Source organism: Xiphias gladius, chromosome 6 (genome assembly GCF_016859285.1).
Source record: "Xiphias gladius isolate SHS-SW01 ecotype Sanya breed wild chromosome 6, ASM1685928v1, whole genome shotgun sequence".
Taxonomy (NCBI): domain Eukaryota; kingdom Metazoa; phylum Chordata; class Actinopteri; order Istiophoriformes; family Xiphiidae; genus Xiphias; species Xiphias gladius.
This window is the reverse complement of record NC_053405.1, coordinates 23,203,178-23,222,388: the sequence shown is the minus strand read 5'-3', so window position 1 is coordinate 23,222,388 and position 19,211 is coordinate 23,203,178. Positions and strand designations below refer to the sequence as shown.

Below are 19,211 nucleotides of genomic sequence, written 5' to 3'. Positions count from 1 at the left end.
TCTGGTGCACCTCTTCTGTGCCCAGACATAGGTGATATGTAGGGGCCCATTATTGTTCTGTGTCCCGCCAGGAGGGCCCCGGGGTAAAGGGGGCTTCAGGACTCGATAAACCCCTGACGCATGTGCGCCAGTTAGATAGTTTTCTGTGGTACAGAAAATAAGAAAATAAGAACTATGCTGATGGTTATCTAGATTTTTTAAGCAAAATTTAAGTGTAAGCGTGTGTGTGTGTTTGTGTGTGTGTGTGTGTGTGTGTGTGTGTGTGTGTGTGTGTGTGTGTGAGAAAGGGAGAGAGAGAGAAAGATGAGGCTTGTGATATGATGGTGTTGGAGCGCCCTCTATGAGGCCATCGCTCCACTGTTTCCACTTTCTGTCTGCAGAAGAACTGTGTCCATTCACTAACAAGCTGTCATGCATCATGTAAGCAGTTAAAAAAAAAAAAGAACAAAACCTTTGTAGTATCTGGCGAGAACGCTCGCTGAGGTGAATCGCGAACACTTGCAGCCACAAAACGACAACATTTGTGAGAATCCGAGAAACATCATTAGATGCAGGACAAGCTCCTCAAACACATATGGGAACTACATTTTCTTCCAAACGTCCTCCAATCCGAATAAAACCCGATGTAAATGCCATTTCATCCCCTCATTTCAGCGGGGATATTCATCTGCATGCCCCCCCCCCCCGAAAAACAGACTCTTACTTTGAAAAGGGGTCCAGCGCTAGCAGGGAGGAGAGGGGGGGTGTCATTTCCTGAGAGTTATTTACTTTGAGCCCGATGATTACTTTTTTTCGGAGGGGGGGGGAGGGGAGGAGGCGGGTGGACTGTAACATTGAATCAGTTACAGGTCGCTGTAGCTGGAGCGCAGTTGTGAGGGCGGTCGTGGATGCGGACAGAGGGTCGCACATATGCTCTCACAGCGCAGGATCTCTGAGGATTATAGCCGCTGCAAAGGACCCTTACTGCGCCTTTTGGAGCGACCAATTCACTGTGGATATACTTACACGAAAGGAATATAAAGAGGGGATTACTCAAAGGTAATTGAAAGGTTGTTTTGGAATCAAAAAAAGATGACTGAAACCTTTTTTTCAGTCTTCTAAAAAGTTTGGGGGGTTTTGTTAAAGAGTGGGGAGTCTATGATGGAAACGGTTTCTGTGGGTCTAGTGGGACTTTAATTGCAGTCTTAATTAGTTTATCCAATTATTAGATTGCCGTCCGCCCTTTTTCATTTTACGCGATGGTTCTGGAAAAGTTTCTTTAAAAGTTTCATTCGCTGAAACTGGAGATCTCTTTGCTGGCCTGCAAGTCGTATGCAACCTCTGCATTAGGCAATGCATTGCATTTTGTAGATGCGATTTCTGTTCCCAACGCTCCATATGGTGCCCCCCTCCCCCGGACGCCGTGCAGGGAGACGTCCCTCACTCCGCTGGATAAAAGCGCTCGGTTTCGGCCTCACAGCTGGAGGTGTCACCTCCGAGACTGAAGGCACCATTGTGGGACGCTGCCCAGCATTTAATGGGGAACACATTGGAAATTGTACATCGCATTGTTTTCTCGTCTGTCCGTGGAATGCGAGGAATTAAAATGGAAAATCGGCACAGGAGGCACCGGAATGAGTCTGTCTGATTCTACAGAGCTGCAGCTGAAAGGATCCGAGAGAAGGGGGGGGGGGGGGGAAGAACTGAGCGTGTTTTGGAGCCAAGACGCATTCTTCATTAACCACCTACCCCCTGCTGGGTCACCAAGGGATTTTGCATAGGAATACTACATAAAATTGTTCAAATATTTAGAAAAAAAAAGATGCTCTATTTTTTTTTTAATTGCATTGATGCTTATTTCTCAATGGTCCGTTAGAGAGAGACACTCTCTTCCCGATCCTCTTCGTGGACATCAAGCTTCTGAGGCGTCCGTGGAGGGCAGAAAGTTGAGACGAGCCTTATCAGCTGTTGCTCCAATGTATCCAGTCCAGCAGGGCGATGCATCTGGTATCTGCCACATTTGTTGAGTCGCTTGGTGGGAGAGCGGGGGGAATAGAAGGAGAGGAGGACATGCGAGCAGTCTCCGGGCTTAGTTAGATTTACGAGCAGTAGCTGGGGGACCTTCGCCAAGCCAAGGCAAAAAAAAAAAAAATGTAAATGCATTTAAAAAAAGAAAATCCCTTATTGAAATGGTTTGAGACGAGGTGTGTGCACAAACACGTCAAAACGGATTGGGGATTTTTTTTTTTTTTTTCAGCAGCTTCACATGCGAATATGTAGTTTTGTGTGGAGAGGGTCCACTAATGATAGAAAGAAAGAAAAAAAAAAAGACAGGATGCCCACGGATAATACAGGCTGGCGGGACAGCCACGGGAAGCTTCACAGGGGCCAAGTTTTGTTGTTTGGGGACACTGAAGATACAGAATCTCCACAGTGGGTCCCCAACCTGAGAAACAGAAAAAAAAAGGCGACCAGGAGTAACAGATTAAACATGGAGATATTTTACTGAGATAATCCGCGCATCAGATCTGACCTTTATGGTGGATTAGGAAAGAAAAAGTGACAGAATTAAACATGACAGGATCTGTGTGACCGAGTTTATGAGGAGTCTGGACTACATTTGGGAATGTCTCAATGAGGCATCTCTTAGACATTTCCTTTAGAAAAAAACAAAAAGTTTGGCCCAGTAACAAAAAGATTAAACAAGAAAAATCGCACTTTAAAACAATTTGGACCAAAAACTCCAGATTTGGTTCGTCAAAAGTACAGAAAGTGAGTTTTTTTTCTCTTTCCTTCAGTTAAACAAAAACAAAAACTCTGGACAAGCGAGTGGACAAACTGGAGACGATGGGACCCGAGGAGGCTTGATGCCACCAAAAGGTGGACTGTGCCGCCCTCTACCGACCGTCCTCATGTTCACTTGGGGCGCAGCAGCGAGACGAGGGGAGTCTGTAATCCAGATCCCGTCCAACATCCCGTGGACCTTCAACTCTGGGGAATCAGCAGTCTTGTTATCGTGACCCTCATTTTACTAAAAAACGATGAGCGTAATCCTTGTGATAAATCTCGGATCGGCGCCGTTTCAGCCCCGAGGGGGGATGCGGGGGACCACAAGCCGTTAGAGCTGCTGTTAAACTCTCCAGGTCCCTCCGCAAATCTTCACGGGACCATTGTGAGTCTCCGGAGTCGGTGTGACTGCACATGTGCTGGGACTGACAGGACATTGAGAACGTCAATAAGCCGTTGATTTATTGCTTAAATGGTAATTTGGTCAAATGTGATGAAAGGTAGCGACAGTGGCATCATATCTTCTCAGGAAGGAGCAAAAAAAAGTGTTCACCTTCGGCTACCTGTTGACTAAATAAATGGCGTTTCTGTTTTTATAGGCCAGAACATCCATAGTCATGGATGGGGTGAAGACGAATCTGGTCTTTGGGGGTATCTTGGTGGTGCTGGTCTCAGGTAAGTAAAATAGTCTGCATGTAAAATGCTGTTCTTGTTTGTTTTTGTTTTCTTTTTCTTATTCGTTCACGGCTCCCTCTAATGTTCCCAACGCTACCTCTCAGTTACCTGCGGACTGTCGCCACCGACCATCGTGTCCAATGAAGAGGAGTTCATCCTGCAGCCCGACTCCGTGTTCAACATAAGCTGCACCGGCAAAAGAAACGTGGTTTGGGTGGAACCGCTGCCGGAAAACACCTTCGTCTACCCGGGATTCTACACGGCGACGCTCTTCATTTACAACGCAACGGTGGAAAACACCGGCTACTACACGTGTGTCTACGAAACCCAGGAAGGTGAAGCGGAGGGCGAGCCGGAAGAAGAGAATGAGGCGGGAATATACGTCTTCGTGCCAGGTGAACATGTTTTCCGCTCATGGCGCCGAGGGAAGTTTAGAGTGAGACTGTTTAACTTTTGCACAACTGCAACTGCGGCCACAAGTGATGGTTCTGGGATCCCAGTAAAGGCTGAAACGTACCAAACGGTCATAAAAGCCCGAGAAATAACCGAGCAATATAAGCTACACAGCACTGAGTAAAATTAGCTAACATACCCTAACATTAGCCACGTAAGTTAATGGCCGTGCCAGAAAAAGTGGGGGTGTAGCAGCAAAACCTCTGGGTGTATAAAATTGAGCAAGGGTGTGTTTTACAGCTTATGAAGTAAATGTTCCTTTGTATGAGGAATATCATTATTTCTTCTGTAAAAGGTCACAGTCTTGCTTTAAAATAATGTAGGGTAAACAATCAGCAAATTTGCCTCAGAATAAAATATATTGTAGGTATGAAAAAAAAAAAAAAAAAATGTAGGAAGGATGGCAGTGATGCTTTTCAGTCAAACCAAATCCAATTACATCGTGTGACCTCATTCCTCTCTTTGCACACCTAGATCCCCATGCCCCATTTGTTCCCGAAAACCCTGGTAACTTGGTAGTCCCCATGGACTCGACCGGAGTCCCCATCTCCTGCCGTGTGTCTGACCCTTACTCAGTCGTCATCCTGAGGAGCGTCCCCAGCGGAGATGAGATGCCTGCCTACTACGACAACAAGATGGGCTTCTTCGGGAACCTCTCTCCTGGGCAGTACCAGTGTGAAACCACTGCGAATGGCCATGCAGTCAGAAGTGTTATTTACACTGTTAAAATTGAGGGTAAGTGGAGACGAACATAGATTTGGTCTACTATTGTCTTGAGCTCTATGGGTGTGTTGAATGAGGAGATTACTGATTCTACATGGATCTCCACTGTATGTAACTAATGCTTAACGAAGTGCACAATCTACAAGTTACTATTGTGTATTTCTTTCAAAAAGTGCTAAAGTGATAGGATAACGATTCAGTAACTGCACAGCTGGAGACACTCACCAAGTCTGCTTACCATGACCATTACCTCACTGCATGAGAGGCATGACATTATGTCATGATCACAGGGGGAGATGGCTAAACACGCCTGTTTTCACTCTATGTGTGTATGTTAGTGAGTAATGACGACCTACTGAGCCGCCTCTCAATGATAAGTGAGCTCATGGTAATCAAGTTGTCACTATCTTGGGACCTGTGGGAAGACTGTGCTGATATTTGCTCTTGTGTGGTTCCCTTATTAGCCCCTGCGGATGTGGAGGATTTTAATGTGGAAGTAAAAGCCAGTGAGGAAAATGTGAGAGCTGGTCAACCTTTCAACGTCACCTGTGTCACTCCCAGTGGGCTTGGCTTTCAGCAGCAGTGGCTCCATCCTAAAAAACAGGCAAGAATTCGATCCTTTTCCTTTTTGTGTTTTTTGGAAATTCTTATTCCTATTTCCTTCAACCCCTTGTTGTGTGTCCATGTCATTTTGTACCCAGCAGCACTGAGCCTTAAATTAACGAATAATGGTTTTGGACCTAAACCGAGCAGTGGTAAGTGGAAAATAGCTCTGAGAATGGCCCTTAGTGGTTACAAAGTATGTGTTAGGACAGCAGTAACTGAATGTTGTGTCTTCATTATGAGGACAGTCAGTCAAACAGCTCCTGCTGCAGTAACCCCATGCGAAAGACACTGACGTGGAATTTAAAGTTCAGCACAAATGGCTTGAGGGAAGGAGGCAGTTCAAAAGAGGGAAAAAGAGGATAGTAAATCGTTTGACCCCGGTGACCTTGAGACGTGTAGGACAGATGCTGTCTGCCCATGACAGCCAGCTAAACATTTAATGCTTTTGAAGTGTTAGTTGCGAGGATCTTCATGTGCAATTTACGTTTGTGTATATTTATTTTCAGATTCTTAATCTATAGAACATGTCTCCTCTAAACCCTTTTCCAGAGACAGTGAGGGTAGGAACGCAGGACTCTTGACTCCTGGTTTTGGTCTCAGCTGCAATTACAGGCTTTTAAAAGGCTCTGTGATCCTGATTTATCTGCTGTGGCTTCACAAGTGTTTCAACCATTTGCCTTCAGCTGCACGACACACTGACTCTGACACATTTAAAGCGTACCTGTAAAACCGAAAAACAATGAGAGTTAAAAAAATTCATATATCCTGTTACCAACCCTTTTTTTCAATTCTGGTGAGAAGGGTCTTAACCCCATACTGTTCCTCTGCTCTTATAGGCTGTGGGCGCAGTTCAGATGAAACAGACTTTTCCTGACTGGGTCATCTACACCCTCAGCATCCCCCAAGCCACCTCTCAGGACAATGGCATCTACGAGTGCTCCATCACTCACGAAATCAGCAGGGAGGTCAGAGTCGGCAGTGTGGCTGTCACTGTCTTCGGTAAGTCTTCCCACAGGAACATTTCCTGGATACCTTTAATGACTTTTCAGCAGAACTGTAATGATGTGAAAGCGCTCACACTACGGACATACAGTCACTTAATCCACATTTATTATTTTCATGATCTTTCAGGTAAATTAGTTGTGGTATCACATATGTGCACAAGGTGCTTTCAGTGGTGTGTGAAAGTAATTTTCTACCGTCCCTCTGTAAAGCTTCACCTCTGCTTTCAACATCAGCTGCTGTGTTTTATGGGATGGCTTCAGCAGATGTGGGTGTCAGGCCTTGGTTTCACCTCAACTCTCTCTGTCACTCCGCCTTCAACTCAGTCACTGCCTTGCTCTACTGTTCCTCTGTTTTTACTCACTGAATCAATTTCTTTACCCATTTTCGTACCCAGTCAACAGCTTATTCTTTTCTTACTCTGTTTCTTACTTCAGATGAGAATTCCTTTGTGGCACTGGACCACAGTGGGATTCTAGCGATGGAGTTTGTCAGCCTTTTGGAGGAGACAGAGTTTAGTATTCTCATTGATGCCTACCCAGCCCCCAAAGTGACATGGCTGAAAGATGGCAAAGCCATACCACGGAACTACTATGTCCTCACCAAAACAAGCCACCTTGAAGGGAATCGGTGAGCAGTTAATAACTTTAAAGGAATAATTTAAAAGAAATAAGCTTTTACACCTTCTTGCCGAGGATTAGATGAAAAGATTGATACCACTCTTATAGCTGTATGCTAAAGACGAAGCTGAAGCCAGGAAGCGATTAGCTTATCTGAGCATAAAGACTGGAAATTGGGAAACAGCTAGCCTGGCTCTGTCCTAAGGTAACAAAATCCACCAACCAATACCTCTAAAACTTATCAACGCACACTTAATATCTCATTTGTTTAATCCCTTCATAACCAAAGTAGAAAAATAACAGTTCACCGTTTTACGTGTGGTTATCTGTCGGACTATTTCTTGGCTAGGGACAGTAACTTCCGGAAGTAATAGTCTGTCACATAACTTTAGATATGCAGGTGGAGGTGTATTTTGTTGCCTTAGGACAGAGCCAGGCTAGCGATTTCCCCCTGCTTCCAGTCTATATACTAAACTAAGCTAACTGGCAACAGAGCAAATAAGAGTATTCCCCAAAATGACAGCTATTCATTTAAATAACAAAAGTATTTGCTAATTTCTTTCTCACAGGTATGAAAGCATTCTGATATTACGGCAGCCTCTGGAGAAAGACAATGGGAATTATACCATTACAGCCCTTAGCGGCTCTCACACTGCTCAGTTCTCCTTTACCCTCAAAGTGAAAGGTAAGAGATAGATAGATAGATAGATAGATAGATAGAGGATTTGTGATCTGTGACTGAGCGCTGTACATATGTTTCTTTCAGCCCCCAACGCAGTGATGTTCCCACCATCCTCAGCCCCTGTGCTGCTGCCACAGATAGATGAGATGGCAGTGCCCCTCCACACTCCTTTCACCTTGACCTGCCGCGGTGAGGCAAAACTGGCCTGGGAGACACCGCTCGATGCGCTTGAGCAAACGCAGGAGGACAACAGCGGCCTGTTTGTCACCACCATCACTGTGGATAGTGCCACTGCAATGCACACTGGCTACTACACATGCTTCTACAGCAGAAATACCACTGAGGAGATAGAGAAGAGCAGCATCTACATCTATGTGCCAGGTATGTGGGGCACAACAGCTTTGTGCTTGTGTGTTTTTATTATTTTACTTTAGTATCTGGTCTGAGAAACTCATTTTACTCCAACTTAGATCCAGATGTTCCCTTTGTGCCATCACCGGTGCCTTTTGGTAACCATGTCCTGTCCGTCCACGAGGAGATGGAGATCCAGTGTCGAGTGTCTGACCCCACTGCTAACGTGACCCTGATTAACGTTGACACCCAGCAGCCTGTGCCTAGTGTTTATGACAGCAAGAGGGGCGCTTTGGGAGTGTTCACTGCTGGGACCTATGTTTGTAAGGCCTTCATAAACGGAGAAGAACACTACAGTGGGGAATACATCGTCCACGGCTGGGCAGGTGTGTACACATGTTTGTGATTGTGTAAATCTGTGTCAGTAAATGTCTGTAACGTCACTCAATATATATACCATTCAAGTCAGCTCCATGCTTTCTTCGTCGGATTTCTACCCTGACACAGACATTTTCAACTTGTCAATTGTCGTATCTCAGGTGGTGCTGCGCTACATGTTGAGCTGACGGCCAAGCGGACTGCTCTGCTGGTGGGAGAAACCATCACGGTCACCTGTCTGGCTCGGGGATCTGAGATTCTGGAAGACCACTGGAAATACCCTGGCAAACTGGTGAGGGCACAAAAGATGATGCAAACTGATTGGGTCGCTTTGGTCTTAGTCTCACAGAAATGACTGTTGTTCACCAGTCTGAGTGTCAGGTAGTTTGAAACTCAAAGTACCTGTTGTCCCTTTTTGTTTGACAGGCTAATCATGCTATCAAAACAGTACATGAGAATAAAAGGGACCAGGAGATCCTTTACACCCTGACGATCCCGCAGGCTTCAACCAAAGACAGCGGCATCTACTCTTGCTCCATCACTGATATTATTAGTAATGAGAGCCAGACAAAGGAACTAGCTATTACAGTTTTTGGTATGAAAGCTGTATCTTTTTTTACTTATAATATAACATGTGCAACATTTCATATTAACATAACATTTCTTCTTTTTCCTGTAGCGATGAATGATCGCTGATTGTTTGTCGGCCTCTCCTCTTTTCTAACAGCAAGTGAGTTTATGTCCATCCAGCCACAGTTCAGAGAATATGAGTCAGCAGACCTGGATGAAGTCCGGGAGTTTAGGGCCGAAATCAAGTCCTTCCCAATTGCTCGCATCACATGGCTCAAAGATGGAATACCGCTTAGCGATGTGACAGCGGAGATCTCCACCAGCCTCCGGCAGCTCAGTGAGACCAGGTGAGACTCTCATTCGAGGTCCACTAATGACAGCAGAGCTAATGACAAGCTTAAAGTAACATTCCCACACGTTGGTGGGCCTGTCATTAGTGTTTAGTGCAATGTAAACTTCTATGACTGTGTGGTTATTGCAGTTTCTGGTTTTATTGTCCTGTGTAGCTACATGAGTGTTCTCACCCTGATCCGGGCCAAAGAGGGGGACAGCGGGAACTACACCATCCGAGTGGAGAATGGAAATCAAAGTCAGGAAGTTGGCTTAATCCTGGAGGTCAAAGGTCAGACTTCTTTCCTTAGATACTGATCACACAACCTTTTTTAGCCCCAGTTGTGGTCTATTTTTCTCACTTATTTCAGACACTTTGCTCTGCTTACCCCCTTCTGTCGGACTGTGTTACAGTGCCTGCGGTCATTGTGGAGCTGATGGACATCCACCATGGCTCAGCCACAGGCCAGTCTGTGGTGTGCATTACTAGAGGGCAGCCCACTCCTGTGGTGGAGTGGTTCATCTGCAAGAACATCAAACAGTAAATTCAGTCTCCTTCAGTACAACATTCATCTGCTTCCAGACCTCTCAGTCTACATACATGTAGTCCCTACACGCTTTAATTGAGTATACTGTATATATCTTTTCCTTTGTTCCCATCCAGTTGTGCCAATGACTCGTCATCCTGGGCCCCCCTCCCCACCAACTCCACACAGATCACAGTGGACTCCCACATCGACGAGGACAATAACCTGGAGAGCCAGGTCATGTTTGGTCAACTGGAAAACACTTTGGCGGTCCGCTGCATGGCCAGGAACGAAATGGCTGCCGTCAGTAGGGAGATCAAACTGGTGTCCAATGGTAAGAACACACACACATTTCATCACATTGCTCTGAAGTAGCTTTCCTTTTTTTTTTTTTTACCCAGCTTTGAATTGACATTTGATGTTGTTGTTTCCACCTTGTTTCCTCTTAAGTTCCTTCCATTTCTGACACTCAGAGTGTGACTGACTTTGTAAGTGACTGTGTTCGGGGCTGGGTTAGCGCTGTCAGTGTTGCAGCAGCTGTGAGATGATGAGTTTGCGGTGAGACAGCTGGCAGGGGCTATGAGAAAGGGACTCTTATTCTGACAGTCAATTCAGGGAAGCCAGAGATCGTTAGGCCATTTGGTCCCCCCAGATGACCTTTAAACCCCCTACACCTATGCCCGCTCCCCCTATGCCAGTGCCTGGTCTCCTCCCCCGTCTCCCACCTCCATTTTATCTTCCCAGCATACCTTTTGGGCCCAGTAATCTGGACAGCCTATGGATTTAATTGTGTTTTCTGGCACAATTTCTTATCCAAACGCATAGAACGTATTTCATTGCAAGCATTTCATTTTTCATTACAGCAGACACACGTTGCAACCATGTGATTAATGTGCACTCCATCTAACATGTGTGACCACTGGCTCTCCTCCTGAACAGGCCCTCACCCTGAGCTGACTGTAGCTGCTGCTGTGCTGGTGCTCCTGGTCATTGTCATCATCTCACTCATTGTCTTGGTTGTTATCTGGAAACAGGTACTGCTGCCATTATTCTGCATTTGTTCTCACTTCTCACCTGCTCACCCATTCACTCACTCCTACCTTCTTTTTCAGCATTCGTATTAAAGGTAAAAAGTGTGAAAAACTTGTTTTTGTCGCAAATTAGCCACACAGAATCAAGCCTAAATGTCATGATGCTTTGAGTATCAGATATTAGTCCTAACATATGATATGAGCAGCAATATATTTTAACATTTCTGTGCTTGGTTTGCTGCTCTGACTGTATAAAGGCTTGTCAATTTACATACATGTAATTTAAGTAACAGTGCTCCTCACTTAAGCAAATGTTTTCTTAGCTGATAAAACTACATTTTGTAGGTGGATTTTACAAAGCCAAGGGGCAAGTTACTGTTAAAAACAACCGAATTTGACAAAGATTAATTAATCTGCACTTTGCATGGCCTCTTTCTTTCAGAAACCACGATACGAGATCCGCTGGAGGGTCATAGAGTCTGTGAGTCCAGATGGCCATGAGTACATCTATGTGGATCCCATGCAGCTTCCCTATGACTCCAGATGGGAGTTCCCCCGTGACAGACTTGTGCTCGGTGAGCTGATTGTCATTTTCAGTGTGCTAATACAGTAGTCTGTTGCTGGTGGCTTTGCAGCCTCCCTGCAGGGATGTTCCACTCAGGATGTCTCTCCCTGTCTTTGAAGTGAAGCTGTGATAAACCAATCTGGCTTGGGCAGCAGGGGTTTGCTGGCTGGGGATTGGTTTGACTCAGTGATCAAGGGGACATTCAGGCATTGAAGGAGTCGCATAGGCCATCCAAAGTGCATGTTTCAACTACCTAAGTGCAATGTGCAGGTTCTTTGTTTTTCTCCTTGATCCTATGTCTTCCTGTCTTTTTCAGGTCGTATCCTGGGTTCTGGAGCCTTTGGGAAGGTAGTAGAGGGCACCGCCTATGGACTCAGCCGCTCCCAACCTGTCATGAAGGTGGCAGTTAAGATGCTGAAACGTGAGCTTAACAAATTATAATTGACAAGAAATTATATAATGTTGCTACCATTCATCTGACATGTTTTCTTTATAGATCACCAGGTATAAAGACTGGTTAGGTGAAGGTAGCTGTCGTCACTACTGTTATTCATATTGACCAGCTGTCTCTATACATCAGAGGTTTTTAAACTGTAAGGCACCTCCTCAGGGGAGACACAGAGGGAGAGATGTGAGGCAAAGATACTGCATGAGGTTAAAGGGACAGGTGCATGCCGTTTTCTAAGAACAATCACATTAATACTGTTGTTTGGCTCACTGATTTGGCCCGCTCATCAGTACAATCAGCAGTTGGAGTAGCAGCAGCGGGTTCAACACACAGCTCATCGAAGCCTTAACCGTCCAAACAAGTCATAACTCAGTCAAAGTTAACACAGACATGATACTCATACTACCCTTCCGAGTATATCATTATGTCTGATATCCATCATGAATGAACAGCCTTAAATGTATTTAGAGAAGATGTTGGATGTACACGGAGAAGTGATGTTCCTTATAACATAAGAGTCATCTTGTTTTTAAGTTTTCTTTGGCATCAAAGTAATCCTGTGATAGCAGTCTGTACATACAATGGTACATAGCAAACAGAAACTCCTACTTGCTAAATTGGCATAGTTTTAATTGTGTGGGGGATATATGGGTTGCGTCTGGGGGCTTTGAAAACCCCTGCCATAACTTGACAAGCCTCTAAAACGCTGCAATAATAAATTCGTTCAGTGGCGCAAAATATTAGGCCTGCTAACCTGTTTAATACTAAAATGTTACTCAAAGATGTAAGAGTAGCAACATGTCAGCTGACAGCTGATGTTATTCAACTGTTGCAAAACTTGCTACTTGTTGAGGCAACAACAGTGAAGAGGAAAAAGTGATGGAAAGGAAGATACTGAAGAATCTACAGAGTAAACAAAGAAACTTTTTTACAACATGATTAAGCATTTAATTATAGTATTCAGATGAAGGAGGTGGCCTTGGCTGGTTGGTTGGCTTGTTGGCGGTATGAATATGTGCGATGATAGTCACGGTGGCTGTACCTTCTTTCAGCCACAGCACGCTCCAGCGAGAAACAAGCCCTGATGTCTGAACTGAAGATTATGACTCATCTTGGACCTCATCTTAACATTGTTAACCTCCTGGGAGCATGCACCAAGTCAGGTGAATAACACACACACACACATTGGGGACAAAAAGACACAAACTCATTTACAGGGAAACACATACTGTATAATAACAGCTTAGTTTAACCATTGTTGCCTTTCCCTTGCAATTTAGTCACTACTTTACAAAAAAAAAATCAATACCGCCCACATTCACACCGCTAAAAACATGCACGCACACACACTCATTCAGATTGGCAGTTGTAGACATTTACAGCTCTACCATCCCAAAAGATTGACAGTCCCGTCTCAGCTCTTGGTGGGTGTGGTATTTTAATAGCCTTGCTTTTAGCCTTTATGAGCTTCTGATAAGATTAGCCCGCAGACTGACGCCGATGCACTACTTTGTTGTGTTGTTCCCAGGCCCTATCTACATTATCACAGAGTACTGCTTCTACGGGGACCTGGTCAACTACCTGCACAAGAACAGGGAGAACTTCCTGAGCCTCAACCCAGAGAAAAATAAAAAAGAGCTGGATATCTTTGGAATTAACCCTGCAGACGAGAGCAGCAGGAGGTACCATATATGTGTTTATTTAGCTTGCCATACAGGCATTTACATTTCAAATGCTCTATTTTTTATCTTGAATTGTTCTTGTAGTTCAGACACTTATCATGGTTAGATTGTGTTACGGAAAGGACATACAGACTTCCCCTTTTCTACTCCAGAATACCACAGCCATTGACACAACAATTTGTGCAGTTTTCTCACACACACTCACATTCTCCCCTACCCATAGTCGGTAACTCTATTGACATTTTCTTCAGGGTTGAGGAGATTGTCTGGCTTCTTCACCTAATCGAATTGTAGTCTGAAGTGGTCTCAGCTTTCGACTCAATTGCTTTGTATTGGAGATACCTGTTAATTCTGTCCGCTCAGACGTTCATGGTGAAACTGCCCCCCCCCGTAACACACACACACACACACACACACACACACACACCCCTCTCTCTCTCTGAGGCTAATCTGTGTTGACGGATGACTCAGAGTGACCACACCTCAAAATGATCATGACATGATTTAATCCTTGCTACTATGGTAGCCTCAACCACACATTCCTCTAACCTCAGCTAGAGGGAGTGATAGGATTTAAGGACACGCACACACATTGATAGATACATTCATATGTATATATATGGCTCAGTATTCCCACGACCAGCCCTCGCCTCGTCACCAACAGCATTCTTCTCTTGTGTTTGCGCGCAGCTATGTGATCCTGTCCTTTGAGAGCAAAGGCGACTACATGGATATGAAGCAGGCTGACAACACTCAGTACGTGCCCATGCTGGAGATGAGCAATGCCTCCAAGTACTCAGACATCCAGAGGTCCAACTACGACCACCCACCCTCGCCGAAAGGCTCAAGTGGTATGCACTGCAGTTCACTCTCTTCTCTCTATCCTCTTTTTCACTGTTCTCTGAGTTATTGGTACTTGTTTGGTTTTGGTGCTGTGTTTGAGTCAGTGTTGGTTGAGGGGGTACACCCTTGTCAGAATTTAGGACTGGTACAGCCCTGTAATTACATGGAGAGGATAATTGTAGCGCATGCATAATAATGCCTAGTTTCTCCCTGCCATTAGTAAAAGCCATGTTTGAGCAGCCAGTACTATATTTACAATACATGATGAACATATACTCCTGGACCGCCTCATGGTGTTTTCTGTGTGTGTGTGTGTGTGTGTGTGTGTTTTCTAAACCAGAGGGCGAGATGGACAACCTGCTGTCGGATGACATGAACGAGGGCCTCACCACCACCGACCTGCTCAGCTTTACCTACCAGGTGGCCAAAGGCATGGAGTTCCTGGCTTCCAAAAATGTAAGTTAGAATGAAAATCATAACTTTACTTGTACTTCTGGGGTTTGAATACCACACAGGTCCTCTACAGTCTCACATCCCCCTGCTTCCCACAGCACTGATGGGTAGTGTGTCCTCTACGATGACAGCTGCGCCGGCCAAAGTGTGTGTGTGTGTGTGGGGGGGGCAAGGGGAATCAGCGGTTGTGTGATAAGCAGTCCTGTGAAGGCTGCTGAGCTCACTCAGGAGAGAGGCCAGGGGCTGAATATAGTAGCAGCACAGCCAGGGCTAGAATTACCAGGCAGGCACACAGTGCAGCCAGAAGCTATTCATTCAGCTTCATAGTTATTATCCCTAAATATCCAGCGGTCACAGCCATCCCTCCAACTGGCACGTTTACACAAAGACCATGTTTTATAAAGCAATATGAAACGGCATTAAAAATGAACCCAGCTGAAATGAAAAACACACAGAAATAGATGCAGTCAGTAGCTTTGGGAGCAGAATGTGTTGGTTTGGGATTAGATTGAACAATGGTGCATGAGCAGTGAGCTACTAATCACTTTTGATTACTCTCTCTTTTTGTGCAGTGTGTGCATCGGGACCTCGCAGCCAGGAATGTCCTCCTCTCTCAGGGCAAGATAGTGAAGATCTGTGACTTTGGGCTGGCCAGAGACATCATGCATGACAACAATTATGTCTCCAAAGGGAGCGTAAGTCCCAGTTCATATGATACTTCATACCTAAAGTGAAGTTTTACCATTCTTTTCTACATTGGTTTTGCAAGTAGGATCGAACATTTCCTCTCTGTCATCACGCAGACTTTTCTGCCAGTGAAGTGGATGGCACCAGAGAGTATTTTTGACAACCTGTACACCACTCTCAGTGATGTTTGGTCCTATGGCATCCTCCTCTGGGAGATATTCTCCTTAGGTGAGCTCCTGCTAATTTCTGTTAAAGAAAAGAAAAACTGGAAACTGGTGTTGCTTGCTAAACTCATGAGAACATGTTTTGGTCTGAAGGTGGCACACCATACCCAGGGATGGTCGTGGACTCAAGCTTCTACAACAAGATCAAGAGTGGATACAGGATGTCCAAACCCGAACATGCACCTCATGACGTGTACGTGATCACTCACATCGTGACTGTACTGTTGCTGTGTATGACATAAAGTTTCCCTCCCATCCTGTCAGTTGAGGAATGCACTGGGCTGTAAACTCAGATCAGTTTGTTTTCTGAGCAGTGATATACAGTGGCTGACATGCGTCATGGCAAAATTACAAGGTGCAGGACAAGTTGTCCTGCTGTCCATGTTAACGTCGGCTGCTTTTGCTATTTCAGGTATGAGATGATGATGAAGTGCTGGAACAGTGAGCCGGAGAAGAGGCCTTCTTTCCTGGGTCTGAGTGAGAATGTAGCTTCTTTGCTGCCCTCCAGCTACAAGAGGGTGAGTTTCTTTGTGACCCCTCACATCCTCAGTCTGCTTCGGATTCTTTACACCTGCACTCTAATTTATCGCCTCTCATTCTCGTCCTCATGGTTTGACATGTAATTTCTCTTCCTCTATTTGTTTTTGCATTTTCTGGCTGACGATAGACTTTTTTTAGGTGTCAGCGAAATGTCCTCCCTCATGCTTTTGTTTTTCATCGTGTTGCCCAGCAAAGTAAAGGTTGAAAACAATTTCAATGCACTCTTAAAGTAGCACACTGTTCATTTAATACCCCTTCCACTTCCTCTGAGAGTGCATTAGGAGTGGTTCTGTGGGCTCTCTGTGCTTCTGTAAAACACAAACCTACAAGTGATTAGAGTGCAAATGCAGCAGCTGGATGTCAGAGTGGCTGGCCTGGGTCTGTGTAATGACACAGCCCCAGTTCTCACCTCCACCACTCAACCTTAATTACCCCGTTAAACTCCACAGCACACATGGCACATCAAAATAAGAGGAACCAGCTCTTGTTTTAGCACCTCTGGCTTGGATGGGACATGTGACTTTCAGTTTGGATCACACCATCTAGCTGGCAACACAAGTAGTGATCACGCTTATACCACAGTTCTACTGTGGGTCTGTGAATCTTTATTACACTTGCACCCTATATTGTATCATCATTGCTTCTGCCCTGCAAGATAAATGTGAAATGACACCTTTGTCTGTTTCCATTATTTAACAGTATTTAGTTCTAATGTGTTTCTGTCTTGTGCAGCATTATGAGAAGGTAAACCACGAGTTCCTGAAGAGTGACCACCCCGCCGTGACTCGTGTGTGCATGGAAAACGATGATGCCTACATCGGCATCACCTACAAGAACCAGGGCAAGCTGAAGGACAGGGAAAGCGGCTTCGACGAGCAGCGGCTGAGCTCCGACAGCGGTTACATTATTCCCCTCCCTGACCTGGACCCTACATCTGATGATGATTATGGAAAGAGGAACAGACACAGGTAAGTGGAGCAATCATTTACCTCTACTACATTACACTGTCTCCAGTGCACCAGAGATGGCACTAACCTGTGTTATTCATGCCCCCTGCAGCTCTCAGACATCTGAGGAGAGCGCCATCGAGACAGGTTCTAGCAGCTCCACTTACGCTAAGCGCGAGGGTGAGACCCTGGAGGACATCACGTTGCTGGATGAGATGTGTCTGGACTGTAGTGACCTGGTAGAGGACAGCTTTCTGTGACAACTGCCCAGCCTGTAGAGCGGGGGCAGCAAGGAAAAGGGGTGTAAGGACAAGAGGAACTTGAGAAAGATTTCTACATCATCCAAAGACTCTGCTGTCTACCCTCTAACCCCGCCACTCCTCCTCCGTGATCGCCCTTTCAGAGGACAGAACAAAACCACTTCACTGTCTGGATGGGTCTGTGGTGATAGTATGGTACGCCCTTTACTTCTCCCTGGACAGTGCCCCCTGCCGGGCTGGAGGAGTGAGTGAGCATTGACAAAATCATGACATTGAGCACTCAAAAGAACCGCAGCCAGAACCCAAGTCTGTGAGCTGAAAGTATCTAGATAAAAAAAGATGGTCTTTTTAATTTGCAGGGCTTTATTCTATCGGGCATTCTTTTAACAGCAATATAAGCAAGAAGGGACAAATCAAACACGTTGGTCAGAAACTCTAAATGAACAAACACCACAGGATCTCATTCATATGATATATATTTAACCACTACAGATGCACTATTTAAACTAGATGAGTCCAATACTAGCAACAGCATTGGCAGGTAAACTCACCCCACACTCACCTGCAGCAAGAGAAGCACCTGATGCTGGCACAATCAGTAGCAGTACGTGGATTTAAAAGCACAAAATCTGGACTATGTGCATTTTTTTTTGTATATGACCATATAATGTTTTCAGTGGTTAAATACTTGCAGTAATTCAAATTTATTTTTTTACTTCATCAATGTAAACAAATGTATTATTTGTGAATACCGAGTAGATATTGACCATAGCTGTTTGAATTGTTATGACAATAGAGCTTCTGAGTCGCATGTGTCTTTGCAGTGTATCACCTTTTGCCCTGATCCAACGTAATATTCTCAAATTTCATCCCTGCCAAGATCTCAGTCATATTTGTGATATGGGCGTAGATAAACAAAGTGAAGTATGATTGTATTGTAAATAGCTCCAGAGTTGTTTTATAAGAGAGAATTATTGGGATTACACTCAAGTTTTTTATATAAGCACGTTAAGCTTCTGCACCCTTATCCACCTCGGTGAGGCCAATGCTTTTAACGGGTACGTTACAGCCAAGGAAATATAACACAGTTTGCTCATTGAAGACATTCGCCATTATAGTGGACAGCATAGATTCTTTGACAATATTTGTGGATTAGAAAATTGCATGAGAAATATTTCGTTTCCAGCCATGCCATACATTATGTGTGTGATGCATGGCATGGGAAGTATTAGTCAGTTTAGCCATCACAAATATAGGAAAAAATAAAAAGGGATAAAAAAAAAAAAAACTAATTTCATCATGTCAGTATACATGATAGGAAGCCCAAAAAATAATTAGATCCAATAGCCGTGCTTTACTAGCAAGTTATGTCCTCTAGTCTCATATTTTATCTATTGTCCTGAAGTCTATTAGCAGGTTCTAGTTATACTAAGACACTAGATGAACTAGAGATTTGTGTTGATCTGATGTCATACATCAGTTATGTGTAGACTCTTTGTAATCCTCCGTATTTTCCAGCTACTGTTACAGCTATGCCACTGCCTCTGTCTTTTGACTGTGATATAAACTGCAATCAGATGTTGCACTTTCCTGTTTTTTTTCATTTTGTTTTTGATATTGCAGACGAGTTAGCCGGGCCGAAAAAAAAAAAAAAAAGGAGAAAAGTCTTACTTTGGCTTTATACGTTTAAAGCAGCGTGGATGTGAATGTTTGTGCCGCAGATGAGTGACATTTTGTTGACGGTACAGAATCTGTAATTATAGGTAATCACACCCAATATGATGATTTAATACTATGTTTCATTATTTTACATCATGTACATTCAGATGATTTATATTTCAATAAATG

General features: G+C 44.5%; 1 protein-coding gene across 2 annotated transcripts; it reads left to right on the top strand.

Moving 5' to 3' along the window:
• Positions 1-882: 882 nt before the first annotated feature.
• On the top strand, positions 883-19,188 carry pdgfra (platelet-derived growth factor receptor, alpha polypeptide). 2 transcript variants are annotated; one of them, XM_040128570.1, is made up of 30 exons: positions 883-1,038; positions 2,778-3,241; positions 3,366-3,441; positions 3,546-3,836; positions 4,369-4,629; positions 5,082-5,221; positions 6,060-6,222; positions 6,663-6,855; positions 7,415-7,530; positions 7,612-7,908; positions 7,998-8,264; positions 8,418-8,548; positions 8,683-8,851; positions 8,984-9,173; positions 9,333-9,448; positions 9,571-9,697; positions 9,821-10,017; positions 10,623-10,717; positions 11,157-11,289; positions 11,596-11,700; positions 12,780-12,890; positions 13,256-13,409; positions 14,100-14,260; positions 14,593-14,708; positions 15,278-15,400; positions 15,509-15,620; positions 15,710-15,809; positions 16,029-16,134; positions 16,889-17,124; positions 17,216-19,188. In XM_040128570.1, the coding sequence occupies exons 2-30, from the start codon at positions 3,239-3,241 to the stop codon at positions 17,361-17,363; spliced, it is 4,437 nt and encodes a 1,478-aa protein (XP_039984504.1). In that variant the 5' UTR covers positions 883-1,038; positions 2,778-3,238; the 3' UTR covers positions 17,364-19,188. The 2 variants fall into 2 exon arrangements, with proteins under 2 accessions (XP_039984504.1, XP_039984505.1); XM_040128571.1 differs by lacking the exon at positions 2,778-3,241.
• The last annotated feature ends 23 nt before the right edge of the window (positions 19,189-19,211 follow it).

Coding starts and splice junctions, on each gene's coding strand:
- pdgfra (XM_040128570.1), top strand. Junction 6,856..7,414: donor AGCCACCTTGAAGGGAATCG/GTGAGCAGTTAA, acceptor TCTTTCTCACAG/GTATGAAAGCATTCTGATAT. Junction 16,135..16,888: donor TGCCCTCCAGCTACAAGAGG/GTGAGTTTCTTT, acceptor TGTCTTGTGCAG/CATTATGAGAAGGTAAACCA.